The following is a 26,913-nucleotide window of genomic DNA, read 5'->3' on the forward strand; positions in this document are numbered from 1 at the left end:
TGGGGACTACAGGCGCCTGCCACCATGCCCGGCTAGTTTTTTGTATTTTTTAGTAGAGACGGGATTTCACTGTGTTAGCCAGGATGGTCTCGATCTCCTGACCTCATCCGCCCGTCTCAGCCTCCCAAAGTGCTGGGATTACAGGCTTGAGCCACCGCGCCCGGCCGCATTCTCTTCTTTCTTTCTTAATTTTGTAATTTAATTTTTATTGCTTTTAATTTAGAAAATAGAGATGGGATCTCACTATGTTGCCCAGGCTGGTCTTGAACTCTTGACCTCGAGTGATCCGCCCACCTGGGCATCCCAAAGTGCCAAGCCACTGCCCTGGCCTGATTTGTCATTCTTTTTCAGAAACGCTTTCTCTTCTCTTGGCACATGTCCCTTTTAGATTTTGGGTCACTGGTACAGGTGAACTGATTCTGGGGTACACTTTCCTTGATTGGGACATCGATTTGTACAATAAGCCCTTGAAATTCATTGTCTAAACCACATAGCTTGTGCCTAAGGCCTTGAATCTGTGTGTGGCGTGCTGCCAGAACACCCTCAGATACAAGTATCTTCTAGAAGTGCCACTGGCCCACGTGGTGCGGAGGAAAGTTTCCAGGACCAGCTGCTTACAGCACCTGGCTCATTTGTGGTGTGGGTGAGGGTGTCCCTGACGCCAGCTTACCTTCAGTCACTGATCTCTTACCTGTTCAGGAAGCGGCATGGCAGACAGCCGGGTGCAGCAGACCTTGTGTTTCTGCTCCTGCCATCCCCCTGAAGAGTGTGTGGAGCCCGCCCTGACCCACTCATGCCATGTGGCAGCCTCTCTTTTCTTTCTCCTACACGTCTAGTCCCTCCCCAGAACCACCTTTCCTGCTGGGAGATGACAAGCTCCTTCCAGCCTGGGGGGCTCTGATTTGCCATTACAGTTTAGAGGCCTGGCCTGGGTCTGTCCACCCGCTCTTGTGCTCACTCCGTGCTCTGTGTTTATATCTGACTTATGATTTGGTTAGCAGACTTTCTGTCACCTGGAGCGCACTGGCCCTTGGAAAGGGTAGGGTGCCCATTTTATTCCATTCTCCTCTTATTGAGGACCCCCTATGTTTGTAGAGTGGCCTCCCAGCCAGCCAGCAGCACAGTGGACTGCATCCCGCATGGGTGGGCCACATGGCTCCTGTCATTATTGGTAGCTCTCAGTCCACCTTTTGGAGCATTTTCTTTGCACATGGTCTTTAGTATTTTATCCTGTTCAAATAATCCAGCTTTCCTTTTTTTTTTTTGCCCCCAGACAGAGTCTTGCTCTGTTGCCCAGGCTAGAGTGCAGTGGTGCAATATTGGCTCACTGCAACCTCTGCCTCCCGGGTTCAAGCATTCACCTGCCTCAGCCTCCCAGGTAGCTGGGATCACAGGCACCTGCCACCGCACCCGGCTGATTTTTGTATTTTTAGTAGAGACAGGGTTTCACTGTCTTGGCCAGGCTGGTCTCGACGACCTGACCTTGTGATCCACCTGCCTTTTATGTCTGGATCCATGAGCTCTTCTGCAGAAGAGCTTCTCCAGCAAGCCTCGTGGCTGTGAGTTTCCTCTCCAAGTGGGGTTCTCTTCTGTGTCACTGATAAGGTGCCAAGCGTACCCATTCTATTGCCAAAGCCCAGGAAGCAGCGGCCTGTACCACACTTGGGAAAAGGGCCCCATAGCATCAGTAGTAGGCTCAGAAGCCTTCTGTGCCTCTTAGCGTGGTTAGTGTTCCGCATAGAAACGTGAAAACGCGCAGGCCACCGTTCTTACAGCGCTGAGGCCTCAGAAGCTCTGAGAACTGGAACCTTTTCCTCACCTGGTAGCAGACCTGGCCCAAGCTGACGTGAGGCTGCTCATAGCTTCGTGCCTCCCCTGTTGTGGGAGGGGTCCCGAGACTTCTGCCCAGAATTGCTGTGTGCCTCCCAGGCTACTGTTTTAGACCCAGAAATAGAGAGTGTTTCTGAATTCTCAGAAGACACCTGACCCCACAGGTTTCAGATAAGGCATGATAGACCTGTGTTTTCACCCCCATCCTATAGACAAGACGCCCAGGATTCAGGAGGTTATAGTTGGCCTGAGTGGCCGTGCCAGGTTGTGCCCGGGCCCGCTGCTCGGCTTCCTCTGGCACAGCAGCTGCACGCAGTGGCCCCCTTTCCTTTTCTGCCTTTGTACAGAAGCTCCAGTGTGAAATAACTGTTTTCTTGTTGTGTAAGTAATACATGCTCACAGGGTTCTTTTCTTTCTATCTCAGAAAGGAAAAGAAAAGGCTGCACAAAGAAGAAAGCAAAAATCACCGGTGTCATTGCTCCGAGTTAATCCTGTTGAGCACATTACCAGTGAGGTGTTTCCTTTGAAATAGAGGACTCATGCGCACTTGCAGAGTGCTTGCTGCTCATGCTTTCAGCGCGGTGCACGTGGCCTCTCGGTGCAGCATTTTCCTTCAGCCCGCAGCAGCCTGCTCTGGGGCACCTGCCCCGTTGTGTAGAGGGGAATGCAAGCTTTGCAGATCGGGTGACCTGTCCACACTCACAGTCACGACAACCTGGACCTAGGATTTGAATCTGGGCCTTCTCCCCCACTGCATGTAAATTTTATAAAGGCTTTTAAAATTGGAGTAGATGATGCACTCAGCCTGGTGTCCTTTATCCACATGTGTATTTCCCCTGCAGTGAGGAAGCACCAGCAGGAGTGTGCCTATGGAAACCCAACCTCAGATGGGTGCACTGAGGCCTGTGTGCCTCCTTAGTCTCACCCTCAGCATCCACGTCAACTTGGCCTGTCCCAGGTGGTATGTGCTGAGAGCCCCACGGGCACCATCCATTTTTAAGCCAGTTTGCAGCTAGCTGGTCCATTCAGGCCCCCCTTGTCCTCTGCTTCCTACTGTCTGTGGCTCGGGTCACATGAGCAGAAGGCCATCAGCATGAGGGAAACCAGGAGGCCCGGAGTTCCTGCATACCACACACCCAGTGTGACCGTCTCAGATAACTTCAGCTCTGGGTCCCTGTCTTGAGTTTTCTTTGCATGGTACTTATAACTTGCTTTAATTATCCATTGTTTAGTGATTTCTTTCTTTATTTTGGGAGGTTGAGTATTTTGTTATTTACACATGTAGAGTAAGAATAAAAATTGAGCACGGAGGCCAGATGTGGTGGCTCACACCTTTAATCCCAGCACTTTGGGAGGCCAAGGTGGGCAGATCACCTGAGGTCAGGAGTTCAACACCAGCCTGGCCAACGTGGCAAAACCCCGTCTCTACTAAAAATAACAAAAATAGCCAGGCGTGATATCGGGCACCTGTAATCCCAGCTACTCAGGAGGCTGAGGCAGGAGAATCGCTTGAACCTGGGAGGTGGAGGTTGCAGTGAGCCAAGATCGTGCCACTGCACTGCACTCCAGGCTGGGCGACAGAGCAGGACTCTTGTCTCCAAAAAAAAAAAAAGGCATGGTAATCATCCATTATTTAAAAGACCATTGTGTTAATGGTGGTTACTTGAAAATTCACAATATTATATTGCTGAGTGATTGATGGATTATTTTTGTTTGTTTGTTTAACTAAAAGAGGGGCCATAAGCCCAGCACACCAGTATGTACAGCCCCTGGTCCTTGCAGATGTAGAGGCTGGATGACTGGGGTCAGTGTGTAGACGCTAGTCTGTGTTCCTTGGGTTGAAATGATGTCTTGCATCTTCACTATGCAACTGTAGTCTGTTTCCTGATCACTTGTAGTAGCTACAGGGTCCTTCCTCCAATCTTAAGGTGGTTACATTGTTCTCCTTTTTTGCTTCTGTGAATGTTAATGGTTACATCTTTGCAGAAACAGTGCTCCCTCTGGTCTAGTTTGTTTGCTATTCATCCTGATGCAGAAAAGCCCTTCTCACCACCTCCACTCCTGCACACTCACTTCCAAGTGAGGCAGGCAGATTGGAATGGATTTGAACTTTCCAAATGAGTTTTGTTTTTCTCATGGAAACAAAGAATGTGTTCTCAACTTAGATTTGATCTTACGTAGAATACCACGTTAAGATTTTAGGGTAGTGCTCATTACTGTAAGAATAGTAGTAAAAAGAAGACACAGGCCGGGCTCAGTGGCTCAAGCCTGTAATCCCAGCACTTTGGGAGGCCGAGGCGGGTGGATCACGAGGTCAAGAGATCGAGACCATCCTGGCTAACACGGTGAAACCCCGTCTCTACTAAAAAATACGAAAAACTAGCCGGGCGAGGTGGCGGGCGCCTGTAGTCCCAGCTACTCGGGAGGCTGAGGCAGGAGAATGGTGTGAACCTGGGAGGCGGAGCTTGCAGTGAGCCGAGATCCGGCCGCTGCACTCCAGCCTGGGCAGCAGAGTGAGACTCCGTCTCAAAAAAAAAGAAAAGAAGACACAAACTAAAAGACCACAGAAGAGAGGCATGCTGTCACTTGGCATAAATTAAACATGCCTTCTCTGATCATTTCTTTTTTTTTAATTGGTTATATTTGATTATTTCTTTAAAAAGTGATTCTGCTGGATCACTTAAGGGATATAACCCTCAGGAATCTGTTCTTTTCCTTATAAAATACTTTTTAATAACCAAGTATCTTTGAGCCAAAAAATGTTACAAATATTTCAGCTGTAAAAATTTGGGTTATCATAAATCCAGGGCTTGGTTTCAGCATTTTTTCATTCAACAGATAATTATGGACTGTTTATTGTGAGCCAGATGCTGCCTGGACCCAGCAACTTGGTTGTGGGCCTGCCCTGTCAGACGTGGGCCTGCTCTGGTGGGGCACAGGGTTCGGCCAGGCGAGTGGTGGTGTCGTTAACAAAAGGATGCTCAGGTGTGGCTGCAACACCTGCAGGGCCTGGGGCTGCGAGGACCTGTCGTGGGGGGAACTCAGGGAAGACCACCCCAAGGAAGGGGGCTCAAGCTTCCGTCTGAAAGTGAGTTAAATAATCAGGAAGAGGAGAGGGAAGAATACAGTCAGACCTGGAATTGGGAAAGGGCGCTTCGCACTGTGAAGCGAGACCGGAGGAGTTGAGGAGGGAATGAGAGAAGCCCGTTAGAAAGTAGTTTTTACCAGGCTGAGTGTGATGGGCAGGGGTGCAGAGTGCAGGAGACGGGGAGGGGATCAAGGGGGGCCGCATGGGACCAGGGAGATTGGTTACGCTAGGGCTGACTGAAAGAGGCCCGGGTCGGGGTGATGAGTACTTCCATCCTGAATGGTCCTGTGTCAGGGATGTCAGGTGGGCAGCTGGTGCCCACGTGGGCTGGGGTGGTGTCAGGAGGGGTCTCAGCTGCACGTCCGTGGGAACAGGCCCTGGGACAGTAGGTGGCTTGGGGAGAGCACCAAGCAAGGGTCAGGTTTGGCTGTGCATCCGAGTCCCTGCGGGTGAGGCCCAGCTTAGAGCTCCTGGGTTGTTCTAAGACTTGACAGCCAGGGTGAGGAGCTGGCTGAGGATGAGCCTCCAGGCGGGCCACTCTTGGCTGCTGGCATCACTGCCCCGAGGCACCCAACTCCTCCCCTCCCCAAGAATTGTAAGAGGAAGTTTGTGTTTAAGGGACATAAAATATTTTGTTCTCCAAATTTTATTTAAATATTAACAGTTTTAAAACCCTGAGGTGTTACTATTTCCTGCCCAGAGTTGATAGTTAAGAGAAACGTCATGAGAGCTGCTCTGTAGAGTGCCCGTGTGCTGCATGGCGTTCCTCCTTGGTGTTGCGGCGGGACGCTTGGAGCTGCCGGGCGCGCTCTGATCTTCCCTGCTGTGCAGATCTGGGACCTAAGGTTTGGAAAATTGACGTGAATTCAATTCCTGTCACAATATCCAGGTCCCACACCAGGCTTCCTGCCCCTTCTGGTTTGGAGAAAGCAGTGCTGATTGATAGATGCCTCCCCCACGTTCAGATGGTGTTCTCTGTTTCAGGATGATGACCTGGAAGAAGGTGAAGTGAAGGACCCCAGTGACAGGAAGGTGAGACCTCGTCCCACCTGCCGGTTCTTCATGAAAGGTAACTGTCTGCGTGTGGGGCCTTCTCGCAGTCAGCTGGGGCCCCAGCTTCTGGGGCTGTGGTGCTGGCTCACCTTGGCAGGCCCTGCGCTGCTCAAGGCAGTTCTCTGGGCAAGACTGGCTAGGTAGTGGTAGTGGTGGCAGTGGCAATATTGATGGTAAACCATAGGCCCTTGTATTGGTGCTTTCATCACTTTAATGACTGCCTTGGTGGGAGCAGCCTGGTCATTCTCATTCTCACACTGGTGGCCCCAGACCCCTCCGATCGCAGCAGACCCATAACTACAATGCAGGTGGCATCAGTCATTTTTCAAAGTGGTCCTTTTCATAAGGCCGAATGTTCTAGACACCAGAATTAGCATTTTCCCCACCTCTGTAGAGGTGGCCCCTTTTCCTGTAAGATGTGTCCGAAGCGTTTGTTGGTGTGGAATGGATTTCGAAATGGCCAGAGATGGCCGCTGAAGGCAGCAGGGCTCTCTCCTGTAGAAGTAATGGTGTGAGTTCAGGAGCTGCAGCAGGGGGCGGTGTAAGAAAGTCTTGTCAGAAAAATCTGGGCTAACGCATTTTAAAATGTGGCGGAACTCTTTAGCCTGATGATGTTAGGGCTTTTTGTTTCGCTGCTTAATGTCTTGGGGGATTCGGAAATGGAAATGAGAATTTCCAGCTTGTAAGGGTATCTTTGATGTGCAGCAGTAGTTTTGGTGTATTTCTTGTAATTGAGCGTTCCCCTTGGAGAGGTGGGAAGATGTTTTTCTCTCTCTCAATTTTGCTGTAAGCCCATAGATGACTTTGTCACTGCCAGCCTGTGTGTGCCGTCTAAAGCTCACAAGAGCTTCCTGTACTTCTTTTCCAGATGTTGTGACACCATTATCCACTCTTCTTCCACCAATATCCAATTCCATACCATTCAGAGGCCAGGTTAAAGGTACAAAATACGCTATATTCACTCTCTTCAGTACCTTAAAGTCCCCCTACTCCAGAGGCCAGACTTCCTTCTCCTGGATCCAGAACACAGCTGTGAAGCCAGAAGGAAAGGGGGTCTTTGAGGGGCAGAGAGCTGTTCGCAACCTCCTTAGAGGCACGTGAGCCAATCGAGCATCGGGGACAGACAGGACACACCCTTGAGGTGTGGCAGAGTCCCATCATTCAGAGGCAGGCTGTGCTCTTAGAGCAGCCGAGAACGCCCCTGTGCAAGAGATGACCTGATGATGTGGGGCTCATGGGAACCCCGGGTCAGGCTCGCTCCTATGGGTGTGTGCTTGCTTGGTTTTGCCAAGCAAAAACAGTTGACTCGCCCAAGTCACACGTGCATGTGAGGGGCCCCCACTGGGGAGAGCCTGTGTGGGCAGTAGACTTAGAGCCGTAGATTGTCACAGACACTGCTAAGAATGCAGAGAAATGTGCAGTAGATTTTGGAAGGTAAACTTACAATTTTTTAAAAGCTTTGGTATTTGCAGTGTCGGTATTTCAGAAAATTTAAATTTAAGCAGACCTCTTTTTTATAATAGTGTGGGAATTAATGACATCAGTGTCGCAAATTTCTGTATGAAAGTGATGGAGAAAAATCTGTACACATGTATGTGTACACATTTGCAGTCATTTTGAATCAGCAGCCATCACAGTGCAGTGCTCTGGTCTCTGGGTGGCAGTGTGACTCAGAAGCTTGGCCAGCCAGTCGGCATTGGCCTTAGGTTCTGACAGCAGGAGGCTGCAGCATCAACCAGGGCAGGGAGACTCTGGACCAGGAGCTCGGGGCTCACTGCTGAGCTAGTTCCAGAATTTAACAACAGAAGCACAAAACAGATGAAGAAAGATCGTTACTGGAACTCTTCATTCCCTTCACTGAGAGATGCCTGGATGAACACAGACAGGATCCTGTCTCCCTGCACATCACGTGGGTTGGTCAGAATTGGAAGGTGGTGCCCCCAAAGTTAGACTAAGTACTGAGTTTGGGTTTCAGTGAGTGAGACCATGTGGAAGGTTTCTACAGTCAAGAAATCAGTTTGAGACCAGCCTGGGCAACATAGTGAGACCTTGTCTCTACAAAAAATGAAAAATTAACAGGGCCTGGTGGCACGCACGTGTAGTCCCAGCTACATGGGGAGTAGGGGGTGGGTGCTGAGGGGGGCAGATCACTTGAGCCTGGGAGGTTGAGGCTGCAGTTGCGCCATGATCGTGCCACTGTTCTCCAGGCTGGGCAACAGTGAGACTGTCTCTTAAAAAAAAAAAAAGAAAGCAGAAGCTAGATAAGGCAGCATTTTTGCGGCTTAATCAGGCATTATCAATAACTCATTTCAGAAGTATTTTTATTCTGTAGAGCGAGGTAATACGATACAGAGGAAGTGGCTGATTCTTATCGTTTTCTAGATCATGTCTCCTGCTGCTTCTTTGTTGTGAGAAATTTGGACTTAAATGTTTCTGCCTACCTGCAGTTTTTATGAAATTGAAATTCATCAGTTTATGATCCCTCCAATAACAACAAGTTAAAAACAAAATGGAGTTTGTTGTGTTGGCAAGGATATGGAGATGTTGGAGCCCTCATTCACTGCTGGTGAGAGGGTAAAACGATGCAGCTGCTTCAGAAGATAGTTCCTCAGAAGCTGCTGGCTACTCACTGTATGACCCAGCAGTTCAACTCCAGGTATGCATCCAAGAGAAACGGACACGTGCATTTATGTGAAAGCTTGTGCGCGAATGTTCACAGCAGCATGACATGCAGTAACCAAAGAGAAGAAACAACCCAGGTACCCGACAACTGAGGAATGGATGAACAAGTGTGGCCTGTCCATGCACTGGAATGCTGCTTGGCCATAAAGGGAATAAAGCACTGGCTCACGCCACAATGTGGACAAACTTTGAAGACGTGCTGAGTGACAAAAGGGAGCACAGAAGGCCACAGGTCCACAGAGACAGAAAGCAGATTGTGACTCACGCCACAATGTGGACAAGCTTTGAAGACACATGCTGAGTGACAGAAGGGAGCATAGAAGCCAACAAATCCACAGAGACAGAAAGCAGATTGATTCATCATTGCCTGGGCTAGGTGTGGAGAGTAATAGCTAGTGAGTACAGAATTTCCTCTTTAGGGTGATGGAATGTTCTAGAACTAGCTAGTGGTGATACTTACACAACTTTGTGAATATACTGCAAACCAGTGAATCGTACACGTTAAATAGGAGTATTTTATGTTACGTGAATTGTATCAAAATTAGAAAATTATTTTCTTAGAAAAAAGTTGGTGGCTGGGTGTGGTAGCTCGTACCTGTAATCCTAGCACTTTGGGAAGCTGAGTTGGGAAGATCACTTGAGCCCAGGAGTTCGAGACCAGCCTGGGCAACATAACAAGAGCCCATCTTTCTTTTTTAAATTACTTGTAGAGACGGGGTCTCAGTACATTGCTCAGGCTGATCTCAAATACTAGGCTCAAGCAGTCCTTCCACCTCAGCCTCCCAAGGTATGGGGATGACAGGCAGGAGCCACTACCCCGGCCTCTCCTAGCTTTATCTCTGTGACACGTTGTGATATAATTGCTTAGTGGACACGTTGAGATTTGTGACCAATTGACAACAGAATGCACTGGGAACACAACTCGCTCACATTTTAGAGATCCGGGCTTTGTTTGCGCCTGCCCAGCTCCACGGCACGTACACAACAACTGGAGCTGTAATTCTTCGTGGGCTGTTTTTACCTCTCATGGGCCTGCGTTGGATCATTGGACACAAAATTGTGTCCACAGGGGAGTAAGTAGCACCTTCTTCAAACTGTGTCCCACTTTGGGTTTCTTTCTTTTTTTTTTTTTTTTTTTGAGACGGAGTCTCACTCTGTCACCCAGGCTGGGTGGAGTGCAATGGTGGGATCTCGGCTGATTGGAACCTCCAACTCCAGGGTTCAGACGATTCTCTCGTCTCAGCCTCCCAAATAACTGCGATTACAGGCATCTGCCACCACCCCCAACCAATTTTTGTATATTTAGCAGACATGGGGTTTCATCATGTTGGCCAGGCTAGTCTTGAACTTCAACCCTGACCTCAGGTGATCCCCTCGCCTCAGCCTCTGAAAGTGCTGGGATTGCAGGTGTGAGCCACCACACCCGGCCCCTACTTTGGGTTTCTGATTTATCCCTCAGTGAACAAGCATCCCAGTCCATTTTTTGGGTCTGATCTCCTTGGCTCTGCTCCCCCCAGTTTTTTTAAATTGTGGTGGAATACCTTTTTTCGGTTTTTTTTTTTTTTTTGAGACAGAATCTCGCTCTGTCGCCCAGGCTGGAGTGCAGTGGCGCCATCTCGGCTCACTGCAGCCTCCACCTCCAGGGTTCAAGTGATTCTCCTGTCTCAGCCTCCTGAGTAATTGGGACTACAGGCACCTGCCACCACGCCCAGCTAATTTTTTTGTAGTTTTGGTAGAGATGGGGTTTCACCGTGTTAGCCAGGATGGTCTCAATCTCCTGACCTTGTGATCCACCTGTCTCAGCCTCCCAAAGTGCTGGGATTACAGGCGTCAGCCACCACACCTGGCTGGAATACCATTTTTTAAGTGTACGGTTCAGTGTTAATACATTCATGTTGCTGTGTCATAACCGTCACCACCATCCATCTCCAGGACTTTTTCAGCTTACAGAACTCAAACTCTGTACCTGTGAAACGACTTCTCATTCCTCCCACCAGCCTCCTAGCGCCTGCGGTGGTGGTGTCTCTGAATGCTGACTGTTCTAAGTCCACGTACAAGTGGAATCATACAGTATTTGTCCTTTTGTGACTGGTTTATTTTACTTAGCATAATGTCCTCAAGGGTCATCGGTCATCAGGATTTTTTTTTTTTTTTTTGGACAGGATCTCACTGTCACCCAGGCTGGAGTACAGTGACATGATCATGGCTTACTGCAGCCTTGACTTCCTGGGCTCAAGCCGTCCTCCTGTCTCAGCTTTCCACGTGACTGGGACTACAGGCATGCCACTTTGCCCAGCTAACTTTATTATTTGTAGAGACAGGGTCCCACTGTGTTATGCAAGCTGATCTTAAACTCCGGGGCTTAAGGGATCCTTCTGCCCCTGCCTCCCAAAGTGCTGAGATTAGAGGTGTGAGCCACCATGCCTGGCCTTCTTCCTTTTTAAGATTGGATAATAAGTGCGGTGGCTGATGCCTGTAATCACAGCACTTTGGGAGGCCGAGGCGGGTGGATCACTCAAGGAGTTGGAGACCAGCCTGCTCAACATGGCGAAACCCTGTCTCTACTAGAAATACAAAATTAGCTGGACGTGGTAGAGCATGCCTGTAATTCCAGCTGCTCAGGAGGCCAAGGCAGGAGAATCACTTGAACCCAGGAGGCAGAGGTTGCAGTGAGCCGAGATCACACCACTGCACTCCAGCCTGGGTGTCGGAATGAGACTTGGTTTCACAAAAAAAAAAAATCTGACCTCTATTTCTTAGTGTGGAGTAGCCGCGTGGGGTGTATCCTCATCTGTGAATGGACACTTGGGTGGCTTCCACCTCCAGGCAATTGTGAGTAGAGCTGCTGTGAACATGGGCGTAAAAGTCTCTCTCCAGACCCTGCTTTCAGTTCGTTCGCAAGCAGCCTGGCAGTGGAGTTGCGAACGACGTGGTGGTTGTGTGTTTCATCTTTCGAGGAGCCGCCAGGCTGTTTTCCACAGTGGCTCTGCTGTTGGACTTTCCCAGCAGCAGCGTGGAGGCGTCCGGTTTCTCCACGTCCTCACCAGTACTCTGTTCTGTTTTTTTGGTAGTAGCCATTCCAGTGGTGGGAGGTAACACCTTCCTGGCTTTTGATCTGCCTTCCCTGAAGGTTTGTGCCGAGCTGTCTTGTTTTCATGTGCTCGGTAGCTCATTTGTCCTGGGTCTGCCTTGAAGAAACGTCTTTTGCTCAGTTTTGAATCCTTGCAAAACTGTGTTTAAAACAGCAGGTCTGAGTGTTGTCTGTGAACCCCTGAGAGTCCTTGAGACCCTTTCAGGGGACCCTGAGGTCAAAACTATATTTATTTATTTTTATTTTATTTTATTTTACTTTTTTGAGACAGTCTGCCTCTGTTGCCCAGGCTGGAGTGCAGTGGTATGATCTCAGCTCACTGCGACCTCCGCCTCCCGGGTTCAAGCTATTCTCCTGCCTCAACCTCCTGAGTAGCTGAGATTATAGGCACAGGCCACCATGCCTGGCTAATTTTTGTAATTTGGTAGTGGCTAAATTTTGTGTTTCAGTTGGTCAGGCTGGTCTCGAACTCCTGACCTCAAATGATCCGCCCACCTCGGCCTCCCATGCCACTTTACTTCATGTCTGTGCTGTAGTAGTAAGAATTGTAATTTAATTAAATCTTACACTTGAGTACAGATGTTTTATTTATTATTATTTGTAAGGTCTTTTAAAAAAACTTTACTAAAGTAATATTTATGTGCCATGAAATTGACCCATTTTAAGTATACAGTTCCATGATTTTATAAGTACATCCCTATGATAAAATTTAATTTATAAATTAGGCACAGTAAGAGATTAACAGCAATAGCCAATCATAAAATAGAGCAATTGCAATAAAAATGTGATCATGGTCTCTCAGAAGAGCTCACTTTACTGCACTCAGCCATCTGATGACGTGAGATGAAACGCTCGCGTGATGACACGGAGGCCTTGCCATGTGGCATTGGGCCCCTCGTGATCTCCTGCCGATGCGTCAGGAGGAAGATCATCTGCCCCCAGTGATCGTGGGTCACAGCCACAGTGAGCACAGCACCACCCTGCTCCCAACGGTTGTTGGTGGCCAAGAGGGCTGCTAGATGACTAGTGGGCAGTTAGCGTCGTGGACAGCGTGGATCTGCTGGACAAAGGGAGGATTCGTGTCCCAGGTGGGACAGAGGAGGTCGGCACAGGATTTCATCTTGCTACTCAACACAGAACATCATTTAAAATTTAGGAATTATTTTTGGAATTGTCTAATATTTTCAGACCACAGGTAACTGAAATTGTGGAAAGCCAGAAAGCAGAGGAGGGGTCCTGCTGTGCATGTCTCTCAGTACTCAGCATGGCGGAATGGCAGCGCCGGTAGAGCCCCTGCTAGCACTCAAGTCCAGCGGCCTCAAAGGGCAGCACGTGCAAGGCTTGAGCTGCGGCTGACCCTGTGCGCTCTCCGTGGAGCACACATTCATGACGAAGACTGGCAGACATACCGGGGCATACAGGTCCAGGTCCTGGCAGGAACAAAGTGAGCCCGCGGCTTCAAGAGGAACAATGGACAGTGTTAGCAGTATTAAAATTGAAGCTTTCAGTTGAAAATTGGTTTGTGTGCTCACCAGCTTCTCGGTGAGTCAGGACTTTCTCAGGTGACCATTGCAGGATGTCACAGAATCATGCCTTTGTAAAAGACCCATTCAAAGTTCAAGATAGACCAATGGATTTCAGAGAAGCCAAGCTGGGAAAGGGTGGTGATAGGATTCGATTGCAGCTCACTGTAAGAAGCCTTCCCATGCTGAGTGTGGTGTCAGGAAGAAGCTCTCAGCACATCTGAAAAGGCTTTTAGATGCCCCTCCCTTTCTAGCTGAGTCTGTAAGTGGGTCGGTAATGTCCTCTCCTGCTTCAGCCACAGCAGCCCTTCGTGGCTGATCGCACACAGATGGGAGGCCAGGGGTTTTCCAGGGTTAGCATTCAAGGGATTCGCAAAAAGGCAAAGAATGCCACTCCTCTCACCAAGTATTTTAAACTAGTTTCATAAATATTGGTTACTATCTATTGGATACCTTGTTGTTCAATAATGAGTTATCTTTAAAGGCCTTTCTCAATTTCTAATACCATTATACATGTCAATAGAAATGACCCATGTGAACCAAGGAAACAGGGAATGGATATTTACCGTATTCAAAATCAGAAGAGACATTTAAAGATATTTCATGTGGGCTGTGCTGGAGCGTGAGCTGAGCCTCACTTCCTGCCGTCTCTGTTTAGTTTCTGGATTTTCCACGTTTCCTGTCTGTTTCCCTGATCCAGTTTGGGTTTGTTGCTGCTGAGCATGCAGGTTCCCTTTCTGTAGTTACATTGTTCAGTAAAAAAAAAATGAGGCTCAACACAGAGCATGATGTATATTCTCAGGTAAAAGGGGGAATGATTGATGGATGGAGCCCCAGTATATTCATAACTGCCTCTGGCAATGGCCGTGGAGTAGGAGGTCGACTTCACAGTGTACCTTTTAGAGTGGGTGGATATTTTTTATTTACAAGTATTTCATTTTATTATGAAATATTTCATATATGTAAAATAACACAATGTTTACACAGACATGAAGATTAATAAGAGAATAAAATAGTTGGCCGGGCGCGGTGACTCATGCCTGTAATCCCAGCACTTTGGGAGGCCGAGGTGGGTGGATCACCTGAGGTCGCAAGCTCAACACCAGCCTGACCAACATGGAGAAACCTCATCTCTACTAAAAATGCAAAATTAGCCAGACGTGGTGGTGCATGCCTGTAATTCCAGCTCTTTGGGAGGCTGAGGCAGGAGAATCACTTGAACCTGGGAGGTGGAGGTTGCAGTGAGCTGAAATCGTGCCATTGCACTCCAGCCTGGGCAACAAGAACAAAACTCCATCTCAGAAAAAACAAAAACAAACAGTTGCTACTGTGCTGACATTCCAGTGAAGAACAAGACCATCGTCCTGCCTGGAAGCCAGAAATAGTATTAGACATTTCAGCAGTGAAGGAGCTGCCTCCGCCTGCTCCAGCAGCCTCTGTCCTTGTCCTCTTCTGGCCTGAGGCCGTGTCTTTGTACGCAGTATCTGCAGGACTGTCTTTATACTGTTAGAATCACAATCCACATAAATTTTGGGTTTGAAGTCCCAGTTAGAAACAGAAGAGTATACAGTTTGTATACCAGAAGATCTTTATTTTTGCTTCCATTTTCGGATAATTTCTTTTTTTTTTTTTTTTTTAAACAAATTGCTTTTTAAACTATGAAAGTAAGGCTGGGGACGGTGGCTGACACCTGTAATCCCAGCTCTTTGGGAGGCCGAGGTGGGCGGATCACCTGAGGTCAGGAGTTAGAGACCAGCCTGGCTAGCATGGCAAAACCCCATCTCTACTAAAAATACAAAAATTAGCTGGGCATGGGGGTGTCCACCTGTAATCCCAGCTACTCAGGAGGCTGAGGCAGGAGAATTGCTCAAACCCATGAGGCAGAAGTTGCAATGAGCCTGGATCACTCCACTGCACTCCAGCCTGGGCAACAGAGCAAGACTCTGTCTCAAAAAAAAAAAAAAAAAGGAAAAATGGACTGGCAGAAGTCGAGAAAATAAAATCTAAAGCCTCTTCCCACATTCCCAACAGTTGGGTGTGTTCCTACACAGATAAAAGTTCACATTTTAAAAAGGTGGATGGGACAGCAGTGTTCTTTTTGCCTGACATCTGCTTTAGGTGTGTCCCAGCTGGATGTGCAGGCCAACTGTGCTGCTTTCCAGAGCCATCTTCCCCTTTACTCTGGCCAGGGGCAGGGCAGCGCTCAGCACCCCTGGGCAGGTGGCCCCCGAGAGCTGAACACTGTCACCCATCAGCGTCTGGTGGCAGCCCCACGCTCGCCTTCTCGGCTTGCTCTTCGGTGCTTGCTGGTTTGTTCTCTTCTGCCTTATTCCTCTTTTCTCCCCCTGCCAATATCAGTGAGAAAGGATCTTTTTTGACAGCAGGTTCATAGGTGATGTCCTAAAACTTTTTGTAAATAGAAGAACAATAACATTTAGCCACCACCCAGATACATATTCTAGATGAAAAAGTAGTACAGAGGCCGAGTGCGGTGGCTCATGCCTGTAATCCCAACACTTTGGGAGGCTGAGGCGGGCAGATCACAAGGTCAGGAGTTCAAGACCAGACTGGCCAACATGGTGAAGCCCTGTCTCTACTAAAAATATAAAAATTAGCTGGGCGTGGTGGTGTCCACCTGTAATCCCAGCTACTCAGGAGGCTGCGGCAGGAGAATCGCTGAAACCCAGGAGGTGCAGGGTGCCGTGAGCCAGGATTGCGTCATTTCTCTCCAGCCTGGGTGACAGAGCGAGACTCCGTCTGAAAAACAGGAAAAAGGAACACAGAAAAGCTGTGGTTTCTGTTGTCAGCACTTTTCTGTACTTGGACATTTTTTACGATGAGCTTTTGTTACTTGTTTAGTTACACACGTCATTTTGAATGCTGCATGGGTATTTTCAGAGGCAAACCATGAAGAGCTCTGTGGTGTGTTGAGTCTCTCTTAGATGTATGACTGCATAGTCGGTTTTTCTTTAAATCTCTCTGAGGCTCTGGATTTTTGAACCCCCTATAGAATAACATTTCCCAACCTCTTTTGTTTGTTTTGTTTTGTTTTTTTGAGATGGAGTCTCGCTCTGTCACTCAGGCTAGAGTGCAGTGGCGCAATCTTGGCTCACTGCAAGCTCCACCTCCCGGGTTCACGCCATTATCCTACTTCAGCCTCCCGAGTAGCTGGGACTACAGGCGCCTGCCACCATGCCAGGCTGATTTTTTGTATTTTTTTTTTTTTAGTAGAGATGGGATTTCACTGTTAGCCAGGATGGTCTCGATCTCCTGACCTCGTGATCCTCCCGCCTCGGCCTCCCAAAATGCTGGGATTACAGGCGTGAGCCACTGTGCCTGGCCTCCCAACCTCTTTTGACTTATGTGTGATCTCTGAAATGCTTTTAGAAATTTTAAAAATTAGTTTGTCATTTTTGCATTTCCAGATAAGCAATTTTAAGTTTACTTTCTTTCATGTTTAATTTGGATTGATATTGTTATTATGTTGTGTTGAGTTGGTTTTAATGCAAGCTTAAGTGTTAATGATGTTTAAGATTAAAATTTTAAATGATTTAAAATCTAACTGCAGTTAACCCATTGAAAAAATTTCTAAAATCACTTAGATACTATATGCCATATTTGGTTTTAAACAATGTATACATATTATCTATTCAAAAAAGTACATTTTTAAAAAGTGATTCAGTAATTAAACACTTAGATGTCTTATATTCTGCAGTGAAAAGTCGAGGTTTCCTTTACTAGCTCTGATGTTCTGTTGAAGATGAAGTTTTGTGATTGTTATTTATGAGCAAAGTGTAAAAGCCCTGTTTAAATTCCAGAAATATCTTGAAATGCTCTGTGAGAATTTTCATAAGAGAAATGCAGATGTACAGAGGTGGCCAAGGGCACCCTGAGCACACCTGCAGGCTTCTGATCATTGTTAATGCTTCTCATTGATGTCTGTGTCAGCAGAAATACAGTTAACATCCAGGTGTACCTAGATGAGCCTGGGCCAGGGCTGGAAGCAAGGCTCTAGGGCTTTTCTGGTTTAAGGGGAAAATTAATACTCAGACAGTTGGTATGCATGAACCCTCCACAAAGTGACTCTGAAACGGGCTGTTTCCTCTGACCAAGGCGCCATGGGTTCCTGGCAGCCTCTGGGGAACTGCTGTGCCTGGGCAGGTGCAGCTGCCTGGCTCAGCCTCTCCAGGCTTATCCCACTCACCTCCCCGTTCAGTCCCCGCTGCTGTGTGGCTCACCATCAGGCCTGGGTAAACATGGCCTCTGCCCTCTCCCACCCCCAACCCCGGCAGCTGCCCTTGTGCAGTTAGGCTCTTGTGGACCCTTTCTGATCTCACTTTTGTTTCCATAGGGAACTGTACCTGGGGAATGAATTGTAGGTTTATACACCCTGGAGTGAACGACAAGGGGAACTACTCCCTAATCACCAAAGCCGACCCCTTCCCGCCTAATGGCGCCCCGCCTCTCGGACCTCACCCGCTGATGCCCGCCAATCCTTGGGTGCGTGATGCCTCTTCCTTCATTGTTAGCACATCAGCCAGCTGAGCTCTGTCTGAATCTCAAGCTTAAGACAAGTCGCTGTGCCTTAGCGCAGGCTCAGTGCCCCCTTTCAGCTGCTTCTGTTGTACCGAGTGGAAGCAGGCCTCGGCTTTCTGGGGACGGAGTGAGGCTTGGTGGAAGGAGAGCGGCCACAGGCGGCCAGCTGGTGTTGTAGTTGATGTTTTTACTGTCTGGTTTCTCTGTAGACTTGAAAGTTTTACTTTCTCACCTTCTCCCTTCTCATTTTTCAACAGGGTGGGCCGGTAGTTGATGAAATTTTGCCTCCACCCCCTCCAGAGCCCCCAACAGAGAGTGCCTGGGAACGAGGACTCCGGCATGCAAAGGAGGTAACAGGATTCGGCAGAAATCCTGACAAGAAAGATGCTATTACAGGAGTGGTTCTTGACAAAACTGAAATTTCCTCAGTCCAGAGACAGCCATAGAAAGCCCCAGAAAAAAAGCTCCGAAGTTAGGGGTCGGTTTCTGTGGTGTCTTTTTTTTTTTTTTTTTGTGAGACGGGTGTTTCGCTCTTGTCGCCCAGGCTGGAGTGCAATAGCCCAATCTCGACTCATCGTAGCCTCCACATCCCAGGTTCATGTGATTCTCCTGCCTCGGCCTCCCAAGTAGCTGGGATTACAGGCATGCGCCACCAGGCCCAGAAAGATGGAGGATTAGATCTAACTGTCTCAGGCAGCAACCCAGTAGGCCAGGAAGTTCAGTCCAGGGCATACCCACTGTCTTCATGGGGCTGGATCAGCACTGGGCCCCCGACTGGCGCTGCCCAGGAGCGCAGGGTGCAGTCTCCAGCCACTCACAGAAAGCCTGGTGAGGCTGCCCTCGCCGCACCCCGGGATCTGCGCCCCATGCTCCTGAGACTGTTCTTCTGGAGAGAGCTTGGGGCTTTCTGGCCCCGTCACTGCACACTCCCTCCCTCTAGGCCCATGTTGGCCCCAGTGTATGAACTTAAGCTCTGGGAACCACTCTGCCGGCACCCAGCCCCGCTTCCTCATATTCCTGGTCAGCCTCTCTGCTGGGAAATGATGGACAAGATGTTCCGCCTCACTCCCTCGGCATGTCACCTCCTTCCCTCTGAGACTCCAGCCACTCCACGTGCTGCTTGTCACTGAGTAACTGAACCGTGAGTTCAGTTCCAAGGGTGGTTGAAGGAAGTGATAAGTACCTCACGTGGGCACACGGAGGCTGGGGGCAGCTGTTCATGCAGAGACGGGCACAGACTGCCCTGCCCAGAAAGACGCCTGTGCTGTGCCCGCCCCTCACCCTCGAGCACTTGCAGCCGGCGGCTCCTGCTCCTGGGGGGCTGCTGCGGTCGGGTGGGGCGGCCGCTTTTGTGTTTCCTAACAGCGACGCCCAGTATTCCACTCCGTGTTGACTTCTTTCTTCTTACAATGGTAGGTTTTAAAAAAAGCAACTATCCGAAAAGAACAGGAGCCTGACTTTGAAGAGAAAAGGTTTACGGTGACCATTGGCGAAGACGAACGGGAATTTGACAAAGAAAATGAAGCTTTTCGAGATTGGAATTCTCGGATCCCGAGAGATGTCAGAGACACAGTGTAAGGAATGACCCCGCCTGCCCCTCCGGTTCCTCCCTGCCTGCGGCCATGTCCGGGGCCCCAGGGTGCACTCGGCCGGGCCCAGCCCCACTTGCTGGAGTCGCAGTGACATGCCTGAGAGCGTTCAGGCATGGTTCTCACAGCTCATCTCAGCTTTTTGCTTCTAGGAAGGAAGCGTTGCGGCTCTGTGCTGCGGGCCTTGACTGGCAGCACTCACACCACTGTGGTTCCTGAGCTCTGAGAGTTTTTGCAGCTGTCCTCGAGGCCTCTAGAGCCTCCCAAGTCTGTGTTTCTGGCTCCTTACCCTCCCCACATTAGCCAGGAGCCAGGAAATGTGTGGAGGTTGCCACAAGCCAGGAGCATAACAACTACAGCCTCTTCGCTGTCAGTGCTGTTTTGTCTTCACTGCTTGGCTCCTTCAGGGCATTGATGGCTGGTGTTTTTGTTTTGTTTTGTTTTGTTTTTTCTGGGACGGATTCTCACTCTGTCGCCCAGGCTGGAGTGCAGTGGCACAATCTCGGCTCACTGCAGCCTTCGCCTCCATGGGTTCAAGTGATTCTCCTGCTTCAGCCTCCCAAGTAGCTGGGACTACAGGCGTACACCACCACACCCAGCTAATTTTTGTATTTTTAGTAGAGATGGGATTTTGCCATGTTGGCCAGGATGTTCTCGAACTCCTGACCTCAAGTGATCCGCCCACCTCGGCCTCCCAGAGTGCTGGGATCACAGGCGTGAACCATTACGCCCGGCCCATTTATGCCTGGTGTTTAAAAATCCTGTCTTACAGAAGAAGTGCCTAGGTTGAAGGGTGGAAGTCAGACCTTGGGGGGATTACATGGCATACAAAGTGCTGTTTACAAAACTCTGCCTGTGGGCGACCCGGTGAGGTTCAGGGCGGGGAACTAGATTGTAATTCGCTCAAACCTGAATTGGCGCTCCATTATGCTGAGGCCTTAGCAGCCCTGTACATTTCTGGTAGCTATTAGGGAATCATAATCACTATGATTTCTGTCTGGAGTGATAATAAACGGCGCACAGAAAAGGAAGGTGTGCAGTGCGTGCACTCCAGGATTCGGTCCTGTTGACTTGGCCCTGCAAGGCCCTTCTCAAGGCCTTCTTGCTGCGAGCGGGCTCCCCTGGGCTTTTTGCCTGCGGGAGTTGGGGGAGGAAGCCCCGGTGGCCCACACCTGCCCCTGAAGGTGACAACTTAGAGGTTGAAGGGATAGGTATTTAAAGACTTGGTTAAAACGTGTACATTTTCTAATTAAATTTCGTGCGGAATGTCAGATCACAGAAAGATGCATTGGAGGAGTCAGAACTCTGCAGGATCCCCGGGGGTGTCTCCTGAAGCCCTGGAGTCCTTTGTGGTTTTTTGTTGTTGTTGTTAGATGTACGTATCGTGTTTCCTGCCCCAGAGCTCGTGGGCACAGAGGACTCTATAATATGTGTGGGGAATGATGGAATGATGGAGCTTAGAACCTGGGCATGATCCTTGACCTCTATTTCCAGTTTCCCTGACTGGAGCAGGGACCTGAAAACTGCCTGCTTGGAAGTGGTTCGGCAGGTCTCTCAGGTTTTTTGGAGTGCCCTCTGTGTGTGTTTTGCATATCAGTGTTGGTTACAGAAACAGGTGTCTCCCGTCCTGGCACCAGGTGACAGAAGCTGGCTCCTGGCTCTCTAGCTTCTCTCCCAGGAGCCAGTATCTACACTGTAGGAGGACCCCCAAATGCTAAAGCCTTGGTAGTCAGGGCTGAAAGGTTTTCACTGCCAGGTGACAGAAGCTGGCTCCTGGCTCTCTAGCTTCTCTCCCAGGAGCCAGTATCTACACTGTAGGAGGACCCCCAAATGCTAAAGCCTTGGCAGTCAGGGCTGAAAGGTTTTCACTGGTGTCTGAGAGCCAGATTTTTCTGTATGTTTGTGTTTTGTTTGTTTTTATAACTCTGCATGTTACAGTTAACCTGAGGCCTTTTGTGCCAGGCCTCCCCTGAGACCTGGTGAGTCAGGACCTCTGGGAACAGGGTCAGGGTGCATGTGTCACAGTGGCGAGGTGCCCTGGCTGTTTCTGATAGACACAGTGGGAAGAACTGTCAGTCTGCGTCCTGCCAGGAGGGTGGAGACCACCCTATGATTGTCACAAAGAGCATCTAGGGGAAAGTTGGGTCCACCAGATGGCTGCAGAGGAAAACAGTGAGTGGAGGGAGCCAGTGCGACTGGGCTGCTGAGACCCAGAGGGAGGGAGGGAGCTGCGCTGCAAGCTCAGGCGTCTTGGTGCGTGCTGTTGGCAGGAGTGGCTCCCCATGTCACCCAGCCTTCTCGGTCCTACCCGTGCCCACTTCAGGCTGGGCCTCACGTGGAACAGCTGGCAAAGCGGGCCACAGCTTGTAGGGTGTGCAGGAGGGTGGCTGGCAGCCCAATTGGCCGTCAGGCTCCAGGGCCTTCATGGCACAGAAGAGGCCAAGCCAGCAACACTCGCATGCTGGAATCCTGCTGCGTGACAGGCTTTGCATCCGGTGCCCCTGACCTGTTTTGGGTCACAGCAGGCCGAGGTCAGGGCCATGTCCCTGCTGCACAGGTGAGGAGAGTGCAGCCTGGATTGATAGCTGTGACCTCCTGGCGTGGGGCCTCACCCTCAGCCACGGCTGTCCCGGCAGTAGGTGAGAGGTCAGGTTCTCAGCCCCGCCCCGGACAGACTGAGTCTGAAACTCCAGGGAGAGCCCAGCCATTGGTTTGTTAAAAACAAGCCCTCCAGGTAATTCTGAGAATCATTGATTTTAAGTAATTCCAGGGACATAAACCCTCTAAAGATACCACGTCATTTTATTCCCTAATGTTGAGGGTTTTCTGTTGGCTTTTTGAGATGAGGTCTTGCTATGTTGCTCAGGCTGGTCTCCAACTGCTGAACTCAAGCAGTCCTCGTGCCTGAGCCTTCTAAGTTGCTGGGAATATGGACGTTAGCCACCTGATGTTGAGTTTTGCAGATAATTGTCACGTAGAAGCACCTTCATGCAGGCAGGCTTTGCTTACTACGGGATGGAGTAAACACGTCATTGTAGAACCAGTGGAATATGGTGCCTGTTCGAGAAGTCTTCAGGAAATAGTCTGACACTGTATAAAGGACAAGAAGATCGTTTTTCCTTTTGTTGGTGGTGTTTTCCTTTTTTTTTTTTTTGAGACAGAATCTCGCTCTGTCGCCCAGGCTGGAGTGCAGTGGCGCCATCTTGGCTCACTGTAGGCTCCCGGGTTCACGCCATTCTCCTGCCCTAGTCTCCCGCGTAGCTGGGACTACAGGCACCTGCCACCACACCCAGCTAATTTTTTGTGGTTTTTTTTTTAGTAGAGATGGGGTTTCACCGTGTTAGCCAGGATGGTCTCGATCTCCTGACCTCGTGATCTGCCCACCTCAGCCTCCCAAAGTACTGGATTACAGGCATGAGCCACCACACCCAGCCTGTTTTTTCTTTATATCTCTTTTTGAATTAAAAATTCTCCTAGCAGGATCACTTAGTAAAAATAATACTTTGCAGCTGGGCGCGGTGGCCCACACCTGTAATCCTGGCACTCTGGGAGGCCGAGGCGGGCGGATTGCCTGAGCTCAGGAGTTCGAGACCAGTCTGAGCAACATGGTAAAACCCTGTCTCTACTAAAATACAGAAGAAATTAACAGGGCATGGTAGTGTGCTCCTGTAATCCCAGTTACTCGGGAGGCTGAGGCAGGAGAATTGCTTGAACCTGGCAGGCGGAGGTTGCAGTGAGCCAAGATTGTGCCACTGCACTCCAGCCTGGGCGGCAGAGTGAGACTCCTTATCTTTTTTTATTTTTATTTTATTTTATTTTATTTATTTGTTTTTTTTTTTTTGTTTTTGTTTTGTTTTTTTTTTTGAGACGTGCAATGTGTGCCTGTAATCCCAGCTACTCAAGAGGCTGAGGTGGGAGAATCTCTTGAACCCGAGAAGTGGAGGTTGCAGCAACTGAGATGGTGCCACTGCACTCCAGCCTGGGCGACAGAGTGAGACTCTCAAAAAACAGAACAAAAAACTCTCACATATGTAAGACTTTAAGAAATGACGGCCAGGCGCGGTGGCTCACACCTGTAATCCCAGCACTTTGGGAGGCCGAGGCGGGCAGATCACAAGGTCAGGAGATTGAGACCATCCTGGCTAACACCGTGAAACCCCGTCTCTACTAAAAAAAAAAATACAAAAAAATTAGCCGGGCGTGGTGGCGGGCGCCTGTGGTCCCAGCTACTCGAGAGACTGAGGCATGAGAATGGCGTGAACCCGGGAGGCGGAACTTGCAGTGAGCCAAGATGGTGCCACTGCACTCCAGCCTGGGCAACTGAGTGAGACTCTGTCTTAAAGAAAAAAAAAAAGAGAAATGTCATCTTTGCATAGGGCTGCTGTACCCAGAATGTTCTACCTGTCCAATAGGGACATGTGACCCAAAGACACGAGGGGCCTCTGGTGTGCACAGGATGTCGCCGGTGAGAAATGCGGTCGTCAGTAGTAGCTCCACCATGAACAGAGTTTCTGATTAAATCAGCCTCAGGCTGTCAGGCCATGGCCAGGGCCACGGACTGGGCCCTGCCAACTTCCCATACGCCCGCAGCACAGGAAGTGGTGCCGTGCCAGTGTATTAGAGGCGGGAGTGCAGGCTGCTGTTCTTTGGAGTAGGATGTCAGGCTGGGATACAGAGAAACCAGAACAGTAATTTTCAAAAAGCACCCTCCCTTTCCTCAGGTGACAGGTCTGCCAGATGCTCGTCGAGCACCTCCTTTGTCCCAGAGGCTTACCTGAGAGAGTACAAGTGGATTTCCCTGGGATTTGCTGGTGCTCTGTAGGGAAGCCCCCTGAGTGAGCAGGGAGGGAGGGTTGGGCTACCTGGAGAGTGAGACAGGGCCTGCTCCACATGGGCAAGCCCACAGTCCCACAGACTCTGAGGGCAGATGGGTGTATGGGTGCCCAGGCATTGCTGTGGCCTCTTCATGCCTTCGGGGACCTCATCCCCTGCCTTCACTTTCAGTAGCCAACATTGCATCAGGAAGGTGGGCAACAGGCAGGTGGGCACTACCCAGACCATGCTGGGTGGGGTGAGGGACAAGAGGCAGCAGGGGGCTGCATCACTGCTCCCTTAGTGAACTGCCTGGGACCCTCCTTTTCACCTTGGGTCTCTGCAGCAGGCAGGGGCATGTGAGCACCTGACTCCCACCCTTTGCAGAGCACAGCCTCCCTCCACCTGGGTTGAGGTCAGCACGATTTCAGCCTGAATTGTGCAAATGCACAATTTCATTGTGTAATATTGCATAACCCTTAGATCAAAAGTGGGTCATGTTCGACATTTTAGAACTTTTTCTAGTACTTTTTGAGCTCCAGTTTCCTTGTCATTGAAATGAAATGGTTAAACAAAGTGATCTCCAAGCTCCAAACGTCTGATTCTTACACGTTCTCTAATTGCTCAACTTTTCACCTGCCGTGCCTCTCCCTGGGCAGGGCTGTGGGCAGAAACCACCTGCCTCTGGTGGGCGTGTCCAATAGTTCCTCTCGGCCAGAACCTCGGGTTCTCCCCTCCAGCGAGGAGTAGTGCACTCCACGTGCCAGTGCTGAGTCTGACACTGCCCAGACCTCTGGGGACGCGGGGCCTGTGGAGTGCAGAATGCATGTGTGTGCACAGGACGCTGTTGGTGCTGGCTGGTTAAGTGGTGACTGCAGAATGAGGTGCGAGCCTCCCATTTGCTGCGAGCCAGCTTTGCCCAAGCTCGCTTGATCACAGAACCCTTTTCTCAAAAGGCCCATTAACATTTTGGGTTCCCTAAAACAGTTTGGGAAGTGTTTGTGCAGACCGTGATACTGCCCAGTAGCATTTATTTTTAAATTGAATTAAATACCCTTCCAAATTCATTTCAAGAGTGTTTCAGAATTTTTCACGATAGTGCTGAGGAGTCCGTTGTTGGCATGGTTGCAATTCCTGGTGGCGTGCCGTGTTGACACGTTCTCCAGCACACGGTTGCGGTTCCCGGTGGCGTGCTGTGTTGACACGTTCTCCAGCACACGGTTGCGGTTCCCGGTGGCGTGCCGTGGTGGCACGTTCTCTAGCGCGCGGTTGCGGTTCCCGGTGGCGTGCCGTGGTGGCACGTTCTCTAGCGCGCGGTTGCGGTTCCCGGTGGCGTGCCGTGGTGGCACGTTCTCTAGAGCACGGTTGTGGTTCCCGGTGGCGTGCTGTGTTGACACATTCTCCAGCACACGTTTGCGGTTCCTGGTGGCGTGCTGTGGTGGCACGGTCTCTAGAGCGCATGCTGCGGAGCAGATGGTTCCGAGGCAGCCCCGCTGAGGAAATGCTGTGTGCCTCCTTCCTATCCACTCACCCATGACTTCCAGAAAGCCTGCAGGAAAGAGGCCTTTTCATTTTGCTTCAGTGCAGTTTCCCAAAAACAAATTTGCTAGCACAGCCCTCTTGTCAGAGAACACACACCCTCACACTCATTTTGGGAAAGGCTTTTCTGCCCTGCTGGGCTCATGCAATCCTCCTGCCTCAGCCCGCCAAGTAGTTGGGGCCACAGCCGTGCGCCTCCAGACCTGGCTACTTTTGTATTTTCGTAGAGACGGGGTCTCGCATGCTGTCCAGGCTTCCTCTTCGTTTTTATGTAGCATGATGTCATGTCACCACAGGTCTCTACAGATGTTTACTGAGTATCATAATTCAGTGTGATTTGAGTAGTGTGCGTATTCGATTGAATGAGGTCGGACTGATTGGAACGAACTGAAGCTGTGTCCTTTGGGAGAGCCAGTGCTAGGCCATGTGGAGAGTTGAGGAGATGACCTCGAGGGTGTCAGTGGCCACCTATAGCTGGAGCCACCGCAAGCCATGATGCATCAGGTTCCCACCCAGTCTACCCAAAGCAGAGGGTTGGCCTGCGGCTGAGACTACCCTGGAGGGCTGTCCAGGGACCTCCTGTTTCTGGTGTGCACCTTGTTTCCTCTGCTCTGCAGGAAAGGAGGTGCAGAGTTGTGGGCCCCGTCAGGAGCTTAGAGCAGACCCCACCACCCTGTGCGCAGTGGGGAAGACAGCCTGACCTTCCCAGCAGCGGGGCAGTTGACCCCTCCCGGTTCGAGGAAGAATCCCCTCTGTCGCTGAGACGCCACCTCTGGGCGTGCCTGGGTCTGTGTCTGGACCTCCTGCCTGCTTCTTCTGGCCGCAGGTTTTCATGTGCTGCGATGGCACTGGCTTAATTATACAGGCTTTTTAGGATGTTTAATGTCTCAGAGGTCGTGTCTGGCATGTCTTCATTTCCAGGGTTTTCTTGGCTGGTCTTGGGGTCTGATTTTTCACGTGAACTTGGGTGTCAGCTTGTCTGGCTCCGTAAAGAGGCTCATTGGTGTTTTTGCTGGGATTGTGTTACATTTATAAGCCAGCATAGGAAGGACTGACTTGTGGGCGATTCCGAGCTGTCCTGTCCCAGTGCAAGAGGCGTCTCCCCATTTATTCACGCACGCTTTGTGTCTCTCAGAGGCGTCTCCCCATTTGTTCATGCACGCTTCATGT

The 26,913-nt window shown here is 49.9% G+C and overlaps 1 protein-coding gene across 1 annotated transcript in view; it reads left to right on the forward strand.

The window, feature by feature from the left end:
• The window catches only part of ZC3H18 (zinc finger CCCH-type containing 18), a 60,298-nt gene that overhangs the window by 4,233 nt on the left and 29,152 nt on the right, over positions 1-26,913 (forward strand). Inside the window, exons 2-5 of the mRNA XM_011972445.1 lie at positions 5,903-5,987; positions 17,619-17,767; positions 18,061-18,153; positions 19,220-19,377. Coding sequence (XP_011827835.1) covers positions 5,903-5,987; positions 17,619-17,767; positions 18,061-18,153; positions 19,220-19,377 — 485 coding nt within the window. The remainder of the gene's footprint in view (positions 1-5,902; positions 5,988-17,618; positions 17,768-18,060; positions 18,154-19,219; positions 19,378-26,913) is intronic.

The sequence above is a fragment of the Mandrillus leucophaeus genome, unplaced genomic scaffold, assembly GCF_000951045.1.
Source record: "Mandrillus leucophaeus isolate KB7577 unplaced genomic scaffold, Mleu.le_1.0 Scaffold10, whole genome shotgun sequence".
In the NCBI taxonomy this organism is placed as follows: domain Eukaryota; kingdom Metazoa; phylum Chordata; class Mammalia; order Primates; family Cercopithecidae; genus Mandrillus; species Mandrillus leucophaeus.